General features: G+C 44.0%; 4 protein-coding genes across 8 annotated transcripts; 3 read left to right on the forward strand and 1 right to left on the reverse strand.

Moving 5' to 3' along the window:
• The first annotated feature begins 752 nt into the window (after positions 1-752).
• On the forward strand, positions 753-1,094 carry LOC125561338 (circumsporozoite protein-like). Its single transcript, XM_048725505.1, has one exon. It carries the CDS (start codon positions 753-755, stop codon positions 1,092-1,094), a length of 342 nt encoding a protein of 113 aa, XP_048581462.1.
• A 1,853-nt stretch (positions 1,095-2,947) lies between these two features.
• On the forward strand, positions 2,948-3,508 carry LOC125561339 (circumsporozoite protein-like). The gene has a single exon (XM_048725508.1). It carries the CDS (start codon positions 2,948-2,950, stop codon positions 3,506-3,508), a length of 561 nt encoding a protein of 186 aa, XP_048581465.1.
• A 493-nt stretch (positions 3,509-4,001) lies between these two features.
• LOC125561340 (circumsporozoite protein-like) lies at positions 4,002-4,610 on the forward strand. Its single transcript, XM_048725513.1, has one exon. The coding sequence runs from the start codon at positions 4,002-4,004 to the stop codon at positions 4,608-4,610; it is 609 nt and encodes a 202-aa protein (XP_048581470.1).
• Positions 4,611-4,649: 39 nt separating this feature from the next.
• On the reverse strand, positions 4,650-13,429 carry LOC116610392 (adipolin). 5 transcript variants are annotated; one of them, XM_048725551.1, is made up of 9 exons: positions 12,932-13,429; positions 10,911-11,062; positions 8,321-8,455; positions 8,091-8,205; positions 7,988-8,022; positions 7,567-7,695; positions 6,599-6,789; positions 6,074-6,152; positions 4,650-5,725 (listed from the first exon to the last, which is right to left on the reverse strand). In XM_048725551.1, the coding sequence occupies exons 2-9, from the start codon at positions 11,025-11,027 to the stop codon at positions 5,627-5,629; spliced, it is 900 nt and encodes a 299-aa protein (XP_048581508.1). In that variant the 5' UTR covers positions 11,028-11,062; positions 12,932-13,429; the 3' UTR covers positions 4,650-5,626. The 5 variants fall into 5 exon arrangements, with proteins under 5 accessions (XP_048581508.1, XP_032227160.2, XP_032227159.2 ...); XM_032371269.2 differs by having other exon boundaries at positions 8,321-8,458; positions 10,911-11,059; positions 12,932-13,424; XM_032371268.2 differs by having other exon boundaries at positions 8,321-8,458; positions 12,932-13,424.
• Positions 13,430-15,155: the final 1,726 nt, after the last annotated feature.

Raw genomic sequence — 15,155 nt, forward strand, 5'->3', positions numbered from 1 at the left:
ACCTCCGTTTGGCCACCATTGCCATAAATGTCATAAATAAAAAAAGTAAAAAAAAAAAAAAACATAATAATACAGCTACCTTTCCGTACTAGAAGATGCCCTCTAGAAGATTCCCTCTGTCCTTTGCCTGAATTTTTTTGGTCTGTTCCCTTTTCCTAGCGCCTTGCACGTCTCTTAATTTGGCTGTGGCCAGCCACGCCTTGCCTGTAAGAATTTCGTAAACTCAAACTAGCTGCCTTCAAGGCTCTAATACCAGGGCCGTATTTTGGTGCGAGACTCGATCAGTTTGGTTTGAATGAAATTCAGGTGACGAGCCCATTTGATGTTTTTCATTTAGGCAATACTAACTTGAGCAATAATGCACAATCTGTTGTTGTGCTAATAATTAAACCACGACGCAAACGCGAGCCAATGGGCATCCTTTTCGATAGCGAGCTAATGGGAATCCTCTTCAAACGAGCCAATAATTGACATCCTCTTCAAGCGAGCCAATGGACATCCTTTTCAAGCGAGCCAAATGGACATTCTTTTCAAGCGAGCTAATGGGCAACCTTGTCGAAAGCGAGCCAATGGACAACCTTGTCGAAAGCGAGCCAATACACATCCTTTTCGCTAGCGAGCAAATAAACATCCTTTTCGATAGCGAGTCAATGGACATCCTTTTCAAGCGAGCCGATGGGCAACCTTTTCGATAGCGAGCCAATGGACACTTTTCGATAGCGAGCAAATGGACACTTTTCGATAGCGAGCCAATGGGCAACCTTTTCGGTAGCGAGCCAATGGGCAACCTTTTCGATAGCGAGCCAATGGGCAACCTTTTCGATAGCGAGCCAATGGGCAACCTTTTCGATAGCGAGCCAATGGGCAGCCTTTTCGGTAGCGAGCCAATGGGCAACTTTTACGATAGCAAGCCAATGGGCAATCTTTTCGATAGCGAGCCAATGGGCAACCTTTTCGATAGCGAGCCAATGGGCAACCTTTTCGATAGCGAGCCAATGGGCAACTTTTTCGATAGCGAGCCAATGGGCAGCCTTTTCGATAGCGAGCCAATGGGCAGCCTTCTCGATAGCGAGCCAATGGGCACTTTTCGATAGCGAGCCAATGGGCAACCTTCTCGATAGCGAGCCAATGGGCAACCTTTTCAATAGCGAGCCAATGGGCAACTTTTTGGATAGCGAGCCAATGGGCAACCTTTTCGATAGAGAGCCAATGGGCAACCTTTTCGATAGCGAGCCAATGGGCAACCTTTTCGATAGCGAGCCAATGGGCAGCCTTTTCGATAGCGAGCCAATGGACACTTTTCGATAGCGAGCCAATGGGCAACCTTTTCGATAGGGAGCCAATGGGCAGCCTTTCGATAGCTAGCCAATGGGCAACCTTTTCGATAGCGAGCCAATGGGCAACCTTTTCGATAGCGAGCCAATGGGCAATCTTTTCGATAGCGAGCCAATGGGCAACCTTTTCGATAGCGAGCCTATGGGCAACCTTCTCGATAGCGAGCCAATGGGCAACCTTTTCGATAGCGAGCCAATGGGCAACCTTTTCGATAGCGAGCAAATGGGCAACCTTCTCGATAGCGAGCCAATGGGCAGCCTTTTCGATAGCGAGCCAATGGGCAGCCTTTTCGATAGCGAGCCAATGGGCAACCTTTTCGATAGCGAGCCAATGGGCAACATTTTCGATAGCGAGCCAATGGGCAGCCTTTTTGATAGCGAGCCAAAGGACACTTTTCGATAGCGAGCCAATGGGCAACCTTTTCGATAGGGAGCCAATGGGCAGCCTTTTCGATAGCTAGCCAATGGGCAACCTTTTCGATAGCGAGTCAATTGGAAACCTTTTCGATAGCGAGCCAATGGGCAATCTTTTCGATAGCGAGCCAATGGGCAACCTTTTCGATAGCAGCCAATGGGCAACCTTTTCGATAGCGAGCAAATGGGCAACCTTCTCGATAGCGAGCCAAAGGGCAACCTTTTCGATAGCGAGCCAATGGGCAGCCTTTTCGATAGCGAGTCAATGGGCAACCTTTTCGATAGCGAGCCAATGGACACTCTTTTCGATAGCGAGCCAATGGACACTCTTTTCGATAGCAAGCCAATGGGCAACCTTCTCGATAGCGAGCCAATGGGCAACCTTTTCGATAGCGAGCCAATGGGCAACCTTTTCAATAGCGAGCAAATGGACACTTCGATAGCGAGCCAATGGGCAACCTTTTCGATAGCGAGCCAATGGGCAACCTTTTCGATCGTGATCCAATGGGCAGCCTTTTCGATAGCGAGCCAATGGGCAACCTTTTCGATAGCGAGCAAATGGGCAACCTTCTCGATAGCGAGCCAATGGGCAGCCTTTTCGATAGCGAGCAGATGGGCAACCTTTTCGATAGCGAGTCAATGGGCAGCCTTTTCGATAGCGAGCCAATGGGCAGCCTTTTCGATAGCGAGCCAATGGGCAACCTTCTCGATAGCGAGCCAATGGGCAACCTTTTCGATAGCGAGCCAATGGGCAACCTTTTCAATAGCGAGCCAATGTGCAATCTTTTCGATAGGGAGCCAATGGGCAACCTTTTCGATAGCTAGCCAATGGGCAATCTTTTCGATAGCGAGCCAATGGGCAACCTTTTCGATAGCGAGCCAATGGGCAGCCTTTTCGATAGCAAGCCAATGGGCAACCTTTTCGATAGCGAGCAAATGGGCAACCTTCTCGATAGCGAGTCAATGGGCAACCTTTTCGATAGCGAGCCAATGGGCAACCTTTTCGATAGCGAGCCAATGGGCAACCTTTTCGATAGCGAGCCAATGGACACTTTTCGATAGCGAGCCAATGGGCAACCTTTTCGATAGCGAGCCAATGGGCAGCCTTTTCGATAGCGAGCCAATGGACACTTCGATAGCGAGCCAATGGGCAACCTTTTCGATAGGGAGCCAATGGGCAGCCTTTCGATAGCTAGCCAATGGGCAACCTTTTTGATAGCGAGTCAATGGGCAACCTTTTCGATAGCGAGCCAATGGGCAATCTTTTCGATAGCGAGCCAATGGGCAACCTTTTCGATAGCGAGCCAATGGGCAACCTTTTCGATAGCGAGCCAATGGGCAACCTTCTCGATAGCGAGCCAATGGGCAACCTTTTCGATAGCGAGCTAATGGGCAACCTTTTCGATAGCGAGCCAATGGGCAACCTTCTCGATAGCGAGCCAATGGGCAACCTTTTCGATAGCGAGCCAATGGGCAACCTTTTCGATAGCGAGCTAATGGGCAACCTTCTCGATAGCGAGCCAATGGGCAATCTTTTCGATAGCGAGCCAATGGGCAACCTTTTCGATAGCGAGCCAATGGGCAACCTTTTCGATAGCGAGCGAATGGGCAATCTTTTCGATAGCGAGCCAATGGGCAACCTTTTCGATAGCGAGCCAATGGGCAACCTTTTCGATAGCGAGCAAATGGGCAACCTTTTCGATAGGGAGCCAATGGGCAGCCTTTTCGATAGGGAGCCAATGGGCAGCCTTTTTCGATAGCTAGCCAATGGGCAACCTTTTCGATAGCGAGCCAATGGGCAGCCTTTTCGATAGCGAGCCAATGGGCAACCTTTTCGATAGCGAGCCAATGGGCAACCTTTTCGATCGCGATCCAATGGGCAACCTTCTCGATAGCGAGCCAATGGGCAACCTTTTCGATAGGGAGCCAATGGGCAGCCTTTTCGATAGCGAGCCAATGTGCAATCTTTTCGATAGGGAGCCAATGGGCAGCCTTTTCGATAGCTAGCCAATGGGCAACCTTTTCGATAGCGAGCCAATGGGCAACCTTCTCGATAGCGAGCCAATGGGCAACCTTTTTGATAGCGAGCCAATGGGCAACCTATTCGATAGCGAGCCAATGGGCAACCTTTTCGATAGCGAGCCAATGGGCTACCTTTTCGATAGCGAGCCAATGGGCAGCCTTTTCGATAGCGAGCCAATGTGCAACCTTTTCGATAGGGAGCCAATGGGCAGCCTTTTCGATAGCTAGCCAATGGGCAACCTTTTCGATAGCGAGTCAATGTGCAACCTTTTCGATAGCGAGCCAATGGGCAATCTTTTCGATAGCGAGCCAATGGGCAACCTTTTCGATAGCGAGCAAATGGGCAACCTTCTCGATAGCGAGCCAATGGGCAATCTTCTCGATAGCGAGCCAATGGGCAACCTTTTCGATAGCGAGTCAATGGGCAACCTTTTCGATAGCGAGCCAATGGACACTCTTTTCGATAGCGAGCCAATGGACACTCTTTTCGATAGCGAGCCAATGGGCAGCCTTTTCGATAGCGAGTCAATGGGCAGCCTTTTCGATAGCGAGCCAATGGGCAGCCTTTTCGATAGCGAGCCAATGGGCAACCTTCTCGATAGCGAGCCAATGGGCAACCTTTTCGATAGCGAGCCAATGGGCAACCTTTTCGATAGCGAGCCAATGGGCAACCTTTTCTATAGCGAGCCAATGGGCAACCTTTTCGATAGCGAGCCAATGGGCAACCTTCTCGATAGCGAGCCTTGCAGCAACGCACAACATGCATGCTGCACTTGCCATCTTGTTGTGTCACCACTTAAAATTCGGAAAGGAGAATGGGGGAATTGCACGCTCCCTTAATTTATGCAGTCGCGACTTTCTACCTCCATGGACACAGTATTTCTGAACAAATAAATTTATTGCAAAATTTAAATACAATAGTGAACAAAATAAGAATCTCTACCAGCTAAGCACAAACCCTACGTCATTTTTTAAGTGAAAGCTCAAACGTTTGAATGCTCTCCAAGATAAGATGCCTTTATTAGATTACATTCCTTATCATCCCATTTATACAATTTATCTATGCCGCGTAGCTTTGCATCGTACGTAAGAGCCGAAACGAAATAACAAAGAATACGAAATGATAAAAAAATATCTACACCTTCTAGAAATACAAAGTTTGGCGCATTTGTCTGCAAACTTATTAGTCTTTCGACTAATAAGTTCGCAGACAAATGCGCTCAAGTAGTTATCGCATATTCGAGCAATTATTTAACAGAGAAACAACATTCTAAATAACATTAATAATAGTGAATAAGCAGTGAGTATATGCCCATATCAAAGTGACCCTAAGTTACCGTTCGCACTTTAAACATATCTAATCTGAACCTATGTTTCGGTGCTAGTGAGATCACTGCGTCAAAAAGTGGCGTTAATCAAACTAGAAGCCAAAAACATTTTACTCTAATCTCCGTACTTGTGTGAACACGGAAGCATTAGAGATACTATTCAAGAACAAGGCTATTTTTGTAACTGCTTGTGAATTTCTAGTTTTTGTGAGTTGAGTTTGAACGCGTTATCCTTGCTCACTAGGCTACCCTGCGAGGTGTTTTGAAAGTATTACCACGCTTATATCTACCGTTGCTTTCCTGCGCTCTTTATCAGTATATTGTTGTTCCGTATGTAAAAAAGTCTGAGCCAGCGAAAGTCGACTAAGCGCCAAAGAGAATGCCAACGAAAGTCGACTAAGCACCGAGAAGAATGCCAGTCAAAGTCGACTAAGCACCGAGAAGAATGCCAGTCAAAGTCGACTAAGCACCGAGGAGAATGCCAGTCAAAGTCGACTAAGCACCGAGGAGAATGCCAGCGAAAGTCGACTAAGCACCGAGGAGAATGCCAGTGAAAGTCGACTGACTGCTGATGATGATTGGGTTTCCTGAACTGTTTTCCACGAAGACAGACACATACTGGCCGGCCTGGAGAAAAAAAAAACACTATGATATGAAAGCAAGCGCGCGTAGCTATAGGTGGCTTAAATAAGAGCGCTAATTGTCCTACAAAGTTGAACTCCTAAGATTAAATTTCTACTCTGCCGATAGTAGCATTAATCATGGTAGTCAGTGCGTCTAAATGGAGAAACAACATAAATATTTTTTAACAAATATAATACAAAGCAATGGGCTTTTTATAAAGAGTAAAATAAATCAACACAAGGTTGAAATGGTATATTCTAGAAGCCTCTGTGAAAACTGAGTAGTTTTGTAGTAGTCTCGCACAGGGTTCCCGAGAATCATAAACTGAAAACTGGGAATAATAATATTTACCTTGAGGTGTAACATGCCAGTAAGACTCGTAGTGAAAATCTTGCTGTTCGTATTTAGCCCAATTATCGTCATCAGAGACCTGTTGCAAGAAAGATGCACAGGACATTAAATCGGAAGTAAGGCACAAAAGATAACACAGCTAACGAGAGGTTAGCATAGATATCACGCAAAATGTGGCCAAAGCCTATCGATTCTACAAAAACACACTGCTTTTGGCAGGAGAGTGGTGCACAACGTGCGCGCCTTGTCTGAAAAAGTGGGTGGTTTCTTATTAAATGATCGTCAAATATACTCCGTATTCCATATGATACCTATGAATGCGCAGTTCACGCGCCTGTTTGGTAACCGAAAGGGGGCGGAGCACACGCGCACGATGTGCTTTCTCTCGATACGCACACCACTCGAATTCCACTCAAGCTTGATAAAACGCCCCAAAACTCATAAGCGAACCCATATAATTCTGGCGTGCAAGTCTCCAGTATAACCATTTAGACACAAAGCAGGCGATGACATCATAGGACTCACGTGTTATGATTGCAGAGTGACGTAATACATATCCTGAGCTTGATGTTGTCACGAGGTCTAAGGTTTGCGTCACGTGGTCTAAGCACGTGGATGTTAGCTGTGAATTGGTAGATGCCGGTGTAGCGAACTATGTAGCGGCCCGACTTGAAGTCCACGTCATTCCCGCGCACAAAGGTGCCGTAGTGTCCAATCTGCGCGAGCACATTAGGAAATATCCTCATGTTGTTGTACCAGAAACATTAGATGAGCAGAAGATGACTCCAAGGTGTGTGCGAGACTATCTTGTGTTTTGTAGTTGCCACAGTTCATAAAGAGCTTGTTGCAGAGAGGGTGAGAAGGTATGAGGGGGGGGGGGGGGAGGGGGAGGGGACTTACATGTGTTCTGTAGCTGCCTAGTGCATGTATTGCTTGTTGTAGGTGGGAGGGGGTGAGTAGAAGGGGCGGACTTACATGTGTTCTGTAGTTGCCTAGTTAATGTATTGCTTGTTGTAGGTGGGAGTCCATGGGGAGGGGGGAGGTTGAAGGGGGGTTGGTGTCAGGGGTACTTACATGTGTTCTGTAATTGCTGAGTTCATACATACATACTTTTTATTTGGTCCTTATACATATTGTATACATGGGATGAGTTCCAAATAGAATTAAGATAGTTTCACATATGATTAGGGACTACAACGTCAATGTGCTTGTAACGCAGTAATTTTGGCAATAACTTTTGCTATTATTTTTTGAAGTTTTGTCAGTGTTCATGTAGAGTTGATTGTAGGGGTGGGGGGGGGGGGTGAGTTGGTCTCAGGGGTACTTACATGTGTTCTGTAGTTGCCTAGTTCATGTAGAGTTGGTTGTAGGGGTGAGGTGGGGGGGGCGTGAGTTGGTCTCAGGGGTACTTACATGTGTTCTGTAGTTGCCTAGTTCATGTAGAGTTGGTTGTAGAGGTGAGGTGGGGGTGGGTAGGTGTAAGGGGTACTTACATGTGTTCTGTAGTTGCCAAGTTCATGTAGAGTTTTTCGTGGGATTTGGACGTCACCCCTGAGCTCGATGTGAAAGGCTGTAAGAAGGTCAGGCGTTCCTGCCGCCATCAGGCTGATGTTCTGGTCAAACTATGAACACGACAGAAAGAATATGAATGGTAAAGGCCGTAAAATCTAATTCATTAAGTATAAAAAGATCAAATGTTTTCGATTTCTTCATAAATAATTCACAATCGCTGAAAAATAAAAACAGCAATAACCAAAAAATAACGAACAACAACACAGCAACAAACAACAATTGAGACAATAACAATGACAACAACGACAATAGCAACACAACAAAAACAACAATAGCGACAATAAAAGAAAACAACAACGGAACGAATTGAACAACAATAACAACAAGCAAAGACTGTCTTACCTCAGCTAGGCGTCTGGACCTTTTCTCTGCCGATTCTGTAAAGATAACTCTCTAGTTAAGTTAAGGTTGGTACTTATTTTCACCAACTATTAACAAGTCTTACCTCGGACCAAGTTGCGAAACTCTGTCATCATGGAAGCCTCGGTCACAATCGCGCCGGCGGGTCCCTGTGGTCCTGGGGGACCGGGAGGGCCTGGAGGGCCAACTACCGCAGGGCCCTAAAGCCAACACGACAGTTGAAAAGATTTTCAAGATCCAAAAAAGTTTTTTGTGAGGCAATTGTTTGGGTTCATAACCAAAAAAGAAAAAAAAAGATATGCAGTCGTTAGATACCTGAGAGACAGGTGCCTTGTTCTTGGATTTAGACTTTTTATTGTTGCGCGTGTTGGCGGTATGTCCAAGGAAATTATTCCAACTACCAAAAGCATCCACTTTGGAGTTTCCCTCTTTGTCCTCCATCGAGTTTGCCTGCTAGTAAAATATATTTCTAGATTTAATCTAACATTACACCTTGTTAAGATCTAATTTTAAAATAAGATCTTCTGCTAATTCCTGTCAAGTTCATACTACCATTAAAGGGTGATTCAGACACCACGATTTAGTCGTATGTGACCTGCCCGCGACACCTCGAGTCGTAGAGTGAATCAGCCTACGGATCCGCTACGATGCGCAACTACGAGAGCCGTAGGAAAATCCGAACATCCATTACGACGTTCGGCTACGAAAGTCGTTCTGTTAAATTCAGGGCTAACACATGGCATAGGCATGTTGCATACGACTGAATCGTGCTGTATAAATCGGCTTTAACAAAATTCTTCATGGTGGTCTGAGTAAGTAAGTGTCATAAGAGAAATAATGCAATAAAACAATAATACAAAGATCCAAAGCTACTTCAGATGAACATTTGAATAAGTTTAAGATAGTGATAAAATTCCTATTTGTGAGATTTGTGCATGTGCTTATGACTGCCCGCCATATATTGCTAAACATCTTCAAAAAACACAGTTGCTGAATCCGTCTCTCTCGAATTTACGATATCAGAATAAATATCGCTTGGAAAGTGAGTTTCATTTGTAATGAACACGCAAACACAATTGAATCCATCAGTTTTTGTCTGCTGGCTTGCTTCTGTCAATTCGTCAGTAGCTAATATTATTTCAGTAGAAAGGTATGTTTGTCTTTCTCTTTCAATGGCATTCCGTAGCATATGACACGGCTTACTGTCGAGGGGAGGTTTAATAAGAGCCTATTATCTCAACAGTGTCTGATTAGTCCGTATTAACCTAGGGAGGAAAGCAAAAGGAGTCTAGCGCAAAGACAATCACACGGTGCACATCTTTAGACTGCGTATCGACAGCGCGGTCACACCTTTCATCAGAAGCGCACGGAGTGAGACACCCAAGACGCGCATTATAAACAAAAAATCCCCCAAAACCCTCTTTAAACCACGAGAGATATATTGCTAGATAAAATACTAAGGGTTCTAAATAAACAATCCTTTTACGGCGGGTATGGGTGGTTGCTTACCACGAAGCACGAAGTGTTACAAGGTTTGGAGGGATACACTGGACTAGCGTGGGGCGCATTCGTCTGGTTAGCGACGTGGCGACAAACACCTTCGGGGAGGCGGCTTCCAACCCCGAGCAGCAGAAAGCCCAACATGAGCCAGCTACTTCTTTTTGTATACAGTAAAGTCATTTTAGTCGATCAGAAAAGGTTTTAACGCAGAGACTACAATCGGACTGCAAGTGGAAATGTTTGCCGCATATATTTATACTCGCGGTGAGTTCATTGATTCGAGGAGTTGAGAAGGTCAGTAATAAGGAAATCTAATCTGACTGGTTGCTCCAGACTATCGCATGGATGTTCGGGGGTGGGCCTCATTCAAGGACGACTGCAAGGAGCCCGGAATCGTCTAAAAAAGAAGGCACGCTGTACGAGAAAATAGCCCCCGGGAATGCTAGCCACAAAAAAAAACCCACAACGCAAGGAAACAAAGGCATTTTACAATGACACGTCTCAAAATATGCTTTACCTTTGCCCGCTTCCAACGCGCACGCATTTAATTACGCCCTAAGAGTGAACCGTGTTTGATTATATCCCACGACTTGGTCTTTACGAAAGACATCCGTAATAGATACGCACCAAGGGTCGAGCCGTCTGCCCCCTAGGCCACACCCCTGTAATTAGTCCTGAGAGAAGCGATGATAACACTATTACGTCCATAATCACATGGGCGGAGCCTAGCGTGAAAGCGAGCGTCTGGCTCATGAGATAACTCAGCTCCCATTGCAAGGATATAAAAGCCATACGAGCCGCTGTTATCTTTTTAAACATTTAAATGAATGCCAATTATGTGTGCACAAACCGCGGCAATTCTTGTGAGATTCATGACTTTTGAAAGCCTTGTTTATATGTAGTTTTTATAGAGGGTTGAGTTTGTAATATTGTGTGATAGAAGTGTTTGGGTATGATAAAGAAACTCTTGATGATGGTAATGAAAACTAAACAATGCGTTGGTATCGCACCTACATGACAAAGTCAACGAGCAATCTTTTAAAAATGCTAGCGCAGTAACAACAAACCGAATATTAGGCGCTATATTATTTCTAACTTTCCGTGCTCAAAAAAAGTTGGGCTATCGGTACATGCACTTTTCAGTTCTCTTCGAAGTGAAAAACAAAACACCGCAAACCTTATGTTGAAGAGCGCAAAGCGTGCTTTTATAGTCAGCGCATTTTGATGCGTTTTTGATGAAGTAGATTTAAACAACCTGTAGTTAACGAGCGTGCTTTATTTACGCGCGGTATCATGTATGGACCAGCATTATGTGTAAGTTATGGTGTTATGATTGATCAGAGGTTGAATACTTCAAGGTACAGAATATTGATAACATAGAAAGTATTATCAACTAAATACGTACCGAGTTTAATAGAGAGAAGCTGTTTCGGTGTCTTCGTCCCCGCGCTCTTCCCTCGCATCGCATATGTGACGCGACCACCACAAGAAGCAGGGCACACATCAACTTAGTGGTCGTCATATTTCTCTGTGCTCCTTCCAGTAATCACAGTACTACTAGCATGAAAGAATCCAATTATCAAAAAAGCGTTTCTAATTCATACATATAATAAACACAACGCAAGGTAGATCTATTCATTCTCTCTCCTTTCAAGAAAACAGTATAATTACTGATGCCCTTTGAATGCGAGTCACCTCAAGTTCAGTCCTTGATCAATTAGGTTGCTATAAACGGGCACTGAGTCAACCTTGCAGTTGCACAGGTCTGAAGTTCTGTCACCGTTTGTGTTTATGTCTGACAACAGCAGTTTGTAGGGCTCTTTATATAGCTCACGAACAGCATCTCATCGCACATAGAATGAGGGGGGGGGGGCTATCGTGTTCTATCCGACAACGGAATCAACCAATCAGAGAACGCCACTGTTGTTATTCAACGTGCGAAGAACTTTTTACCCCTTGTAAACAAGCATCACTTTAAAAAACCTGACACATCCGATACTTGTTCTATGAGGCAAATACGTGCCGCGCATTTGTGTTCACATGGTTAGCAATCTACACTTTCCCTTTTAAAAGGACACCTAGAGGGTTGAAGAAATAATCCGCTAGATTTTGCACACCAATGCTGTATATCTTAGCCTCTTATTGAAAAGAAATAATAAGAGCTTGTGGGTATCTACGAAACTACTTAACCATAGGCAATAGACGTATTTTGGACTTGCTTTAGTTTCCGTCTTATTTCTTATTCCACGTTGGAGCAGCCTAAATCAAAATGATCGGAGTCTTTTGTATCAAGCCCGAATCGGGAAAGGAATTATGAGGTTGTTAATAAAAAGGATGAGGGGGCGTGACCAGGCTTGCCAAGAAAAAGGAGACGGTGGTGACTATAAGACTAAGACTAAAACCATTTTAGGATTAAGGTTGTGCAGTTTTTTTGTTTCATTATTCTTTAATCTATTTCACCTAGGACTCTCATGTATTTTGATTTACAATCCTTCTGGGGAGATTTAGGGTGACCCCGCGAGGAACACGAACAGAAAATCGTATTTAACAGAAGCCAGGCGCGTGAGAGGTGGACACACAGAGGGCGCGAGCTACCCCACCCCCCTCTCTAACGAGATTTTAGCTACGCACATAGAAGCCCCTATCAAGAAGCACTAGGGGGTGATTCCAGTGGTGAAATAAATTCATAAATCAAATTTCATGAGCTAGGTTAGAGTAGCGATGAAAAGTCTTTGATCAGATTAAACACACGACCGACTTGAATATAGACAAGCGCTCTTTTAGGGAAGTAGCCTTCGGCATTCAGGGAGTAAGCATGGATCGGCTTCTGGAGTTATGCAAGTCGAACGACACTATTTATAATACAAGCTCATACTAGCCAGAACATCATTCTTAATGTACTTAGGAAGCGACCATTTAATATCTAACCACCGCTGATGATTCTGGGTTTTTTTGGGTCCAGCTGGCTGATGCACGAGGTATTTTTACTGGAATGTTGTACTACCTTTTAGCCTAGGATTGTTTGATTGTTTTTTATAGATATTTTGGCTTGATCGAATGTTTGTTTGTTTATTTTTGTTGCCAGATATTAAATGTTTTGTCCCTTTGCCAAAGTCTAACCCTACTAGGGGGTTATAGGCAAATCAAGGAATAAAACATAAAATAAGTAAAAATAAACGCTATCCCCGTTATCACCGTTTGCTTAAATGTCAATAAAAGCGCCTTTGTATTACCAATTAATAAAATTGTTATCAATTCGACTACAAATTTCGTACCCAAGTTATAACAAAGTCAAAGCCCATAATATGGTTGCATGATTTAAAATTTATAAGAAGCAGATCAGCCAAGGATACAAGGGTAACCTCCTAAGTTGGGTGTGTTAATCAGGGAACTTGCTGGAAATGATGTACTTATTTCAGTACTTACCTTCACGTGGAATTAAGCCAAGCGTCAAAATCGTACCCTTCACAACCAGCACTGCCTTGAACGTGCTCCAGAAATTTACATCGAGGATTTATCTTTGAGGGTTGAGCAAGTTTGACGAAATAGATAAAAGTACCGCGAATACAGTCCCGGGCTTTGATTTAGACCGAGCTTTGTTAGATGATCTTCACGTGGATCTCAGCCAACGTCCAACGTGTTCGACTTACAACCAAGACTGCATTGAGCTCGTACCAGCAATTCACACAAGTGGCTTATCTATAAGGATTGAGAAACTGTAGCCAAATAAATCTCTTGGAGTAGCCCAGATAGAGCTCAGGGTTCTGATTTAGAACGAGTTTCTTCTGCAGAGCGGAACTGCTGATCCCGGGGTTGTATCACGGTGATAAGCCGAAGGTGTTCACGATTAGGACACCATGCGGTGAGTCCCACGGTAGAAACTGAGATTGCTTTTTAGAAAACCCCAGAAATTAGAAAACGCAGCACCCTGTAACCCCTATAACATACTTTTTCAAACAAGTGTTGACTGGGATGCGCAGCAACGAATAGAGTAGAATTGACTCGTAGTTATATCATGTGGTTTTAATACATAACATACAAACAAACAAATTGGTTAATTCCATCCATACAAAGGATAACGTTATTCTAATAACCGTAAGTCTAACACCTTTTAAAAAGGGCTTTTCAGATTACTGGGACATTAGTAGGATTTGATAAGGAGACATTTCAGCAGACCATTTTTCATTTTCTACATGAGGTTTGTTGATAATCTTGTTAGCTTGGGTGACAGTAAGTCTGATGATGTATGGTACCGCGCATTCCAGATAATACTGATGTTATCTGAGGCTGGCCCAGGTCCAACTTTTCTTCTTCCTTTTTTTTAACAATAAAACTATGAAAAATCCACCGGAGAGAGTTGTATACACTGCTCGTACAATGTTTGCTAAATTAAAATATCATTATTTTTTATTTTTCTTTGGACTGGCTGTCTTGAAGTTGATGTTCGTTTTATTCATCAATCAATAAACTAGAATTACCCGAGTAGATATTCTCGCAGAAGTAAATTGCTTCACGTAGATTTAGTTGCGGGTATTAAGGATGGACGATTAGGGTTTTATTTCAGGAAGGAAAATGATGTAATTAAAAAACAAGGACTCGTCCACAACGACAAAAACTGATTAGAGAAGAAAGGGTGATTGTAGGAAACGATACGTCAATGAAAATAAGGAAATAAAAACCGCGGACGCGCCTAATCAGCATGTTTCGTGATATGGCGGGAAACTGATGGCGGGAAACTGATGGCGGGAAAAACGGGAAGCTAGAAACCCAGACAAAAATAACAAATTTAGGTAATGTTATGTTCATTAATCAGTCTGGTATAGACTCCGTGTCACTGGGGTAAGTACTCTATTTTTTTTCCTGATTCCCAGATAGGTTCAGCATGCTCGGAAGGAGTTTATGTCTTTTGTTTGGGCCGCAGAGCCCTGCGTCGGTTACCGCAATATTTTCGAGTAAAGGAATGCTAGTGTTGCTTCCATAGATTTTACAAAGCATGCGAAAACTCACTCAATCTCTCCCCCTTGATGACACACCACTCGAAACCCTGAACGCAACTCGGAAAAATCCTAAACATCTACTCATCGAATGCCTCCAGGTTAATTTATAAATACTCTTCGCGGAACTTTCGCAAAGAAGCTGCTACTTTCCTCAAGCCGAATACTTGGTAAAGGAACTCACAAGAGTGCGACAAGCTTTATCGGAAATCTCTTAAGGGCCTTTACTTAGAAGTGAGTATAATTTTCCCACAGGAAACCAATAGCTTTGGCCCTATCACAGGTCGGGTCACCGACTTTGCGAAAGTTATCAAAATCCCATCCATCACGTCCAAAAGGAGCTGACCTTTGCTAGTGGAATTACGAAAGATATTCCAAGTATGTCATTACAGGGAGCCGAGATATCAAACAAATCTAAAAAAAAAAACGCATTTCTTGTTATAAATACACCAATAAGAGTGTCTTCTATTCGACTATGGGTTCTCTGAGTGGCAAGGCCGTGCTGTTTGAGAAAGTTTGGGGTGGAAAACATATGGCGTTAGTTTAAGGCAAAGGTGCTCTTCCGTAGTGTGGAACAGATGGCGTGGGGGTTCGTTAATGCACTCGTTTCCTGAGGCCCTGTCGGTATGAGCGGCGAATGGGGATAATCGCCCACA

Source organism: Nematostella vectensis, chromosome 3 (assembly GCF_932526225.1).
Source record: "Nematostella vectensis chromosome 3, jaNemVect1.1, whole genome shotgun sequence".
Taxonomy (NCBI): Eukaryota; Metazoa; Cnidaria; class Anthozoa; order Actiniaria; family Edwardsiidae; genus Nematostella; species Nematostella vectensis.

What these genes read in the sequence shown, in the direction of transcription:
- LOC125561338 (XM_048725505.1), top strand. Translation starts at nt 753, where the DNA reads ATGGGCAACCTTTTCGGTAGCGAGCCAATGGGCAACCTTTTCGATAGC.
- LOC125561339 (XM_048725508.1), top strand. Translation starts at nt 2,948, where the DNA reads ATGGGCAACCTTTTTGATAGCGAGTCAATGGGCAACCTTTTCGATAGC.
- LOC125561340 (XM_048725513.1), top strand. Translation starts at nt 4,002, where the DNA reads ATGGGCAACCTTTTCGATAGCGAGTCAATGTGCAACCTTTTCGATAGC.
- LOC116610392 (XM_032371269.2), bottom strand. Translation starts at nt 11,027, where the DNA reads ATGACGACCACTAAGTTGATGTGTGCCCTGCTTCTTGTGGTGGTCGCG. An exon ending in GGTCCAGACGCCTAGCTGAG is followed by an intron (nt 7,696 to 7,987) that starts GTAAGACAGTCT and finishes TCGTGTTCATAG; the next exon opens with TTTGACCAGAACATCAGCCT. An exon ending in TTGGCAACTACAGAACACAT is followed by an intron (nt 6,790 to 7,566) that starts GTAAGTACCCCT and finishes GTGCTCGCGCAG; the next exon opens with ATTGGACACTACGGCACCTT.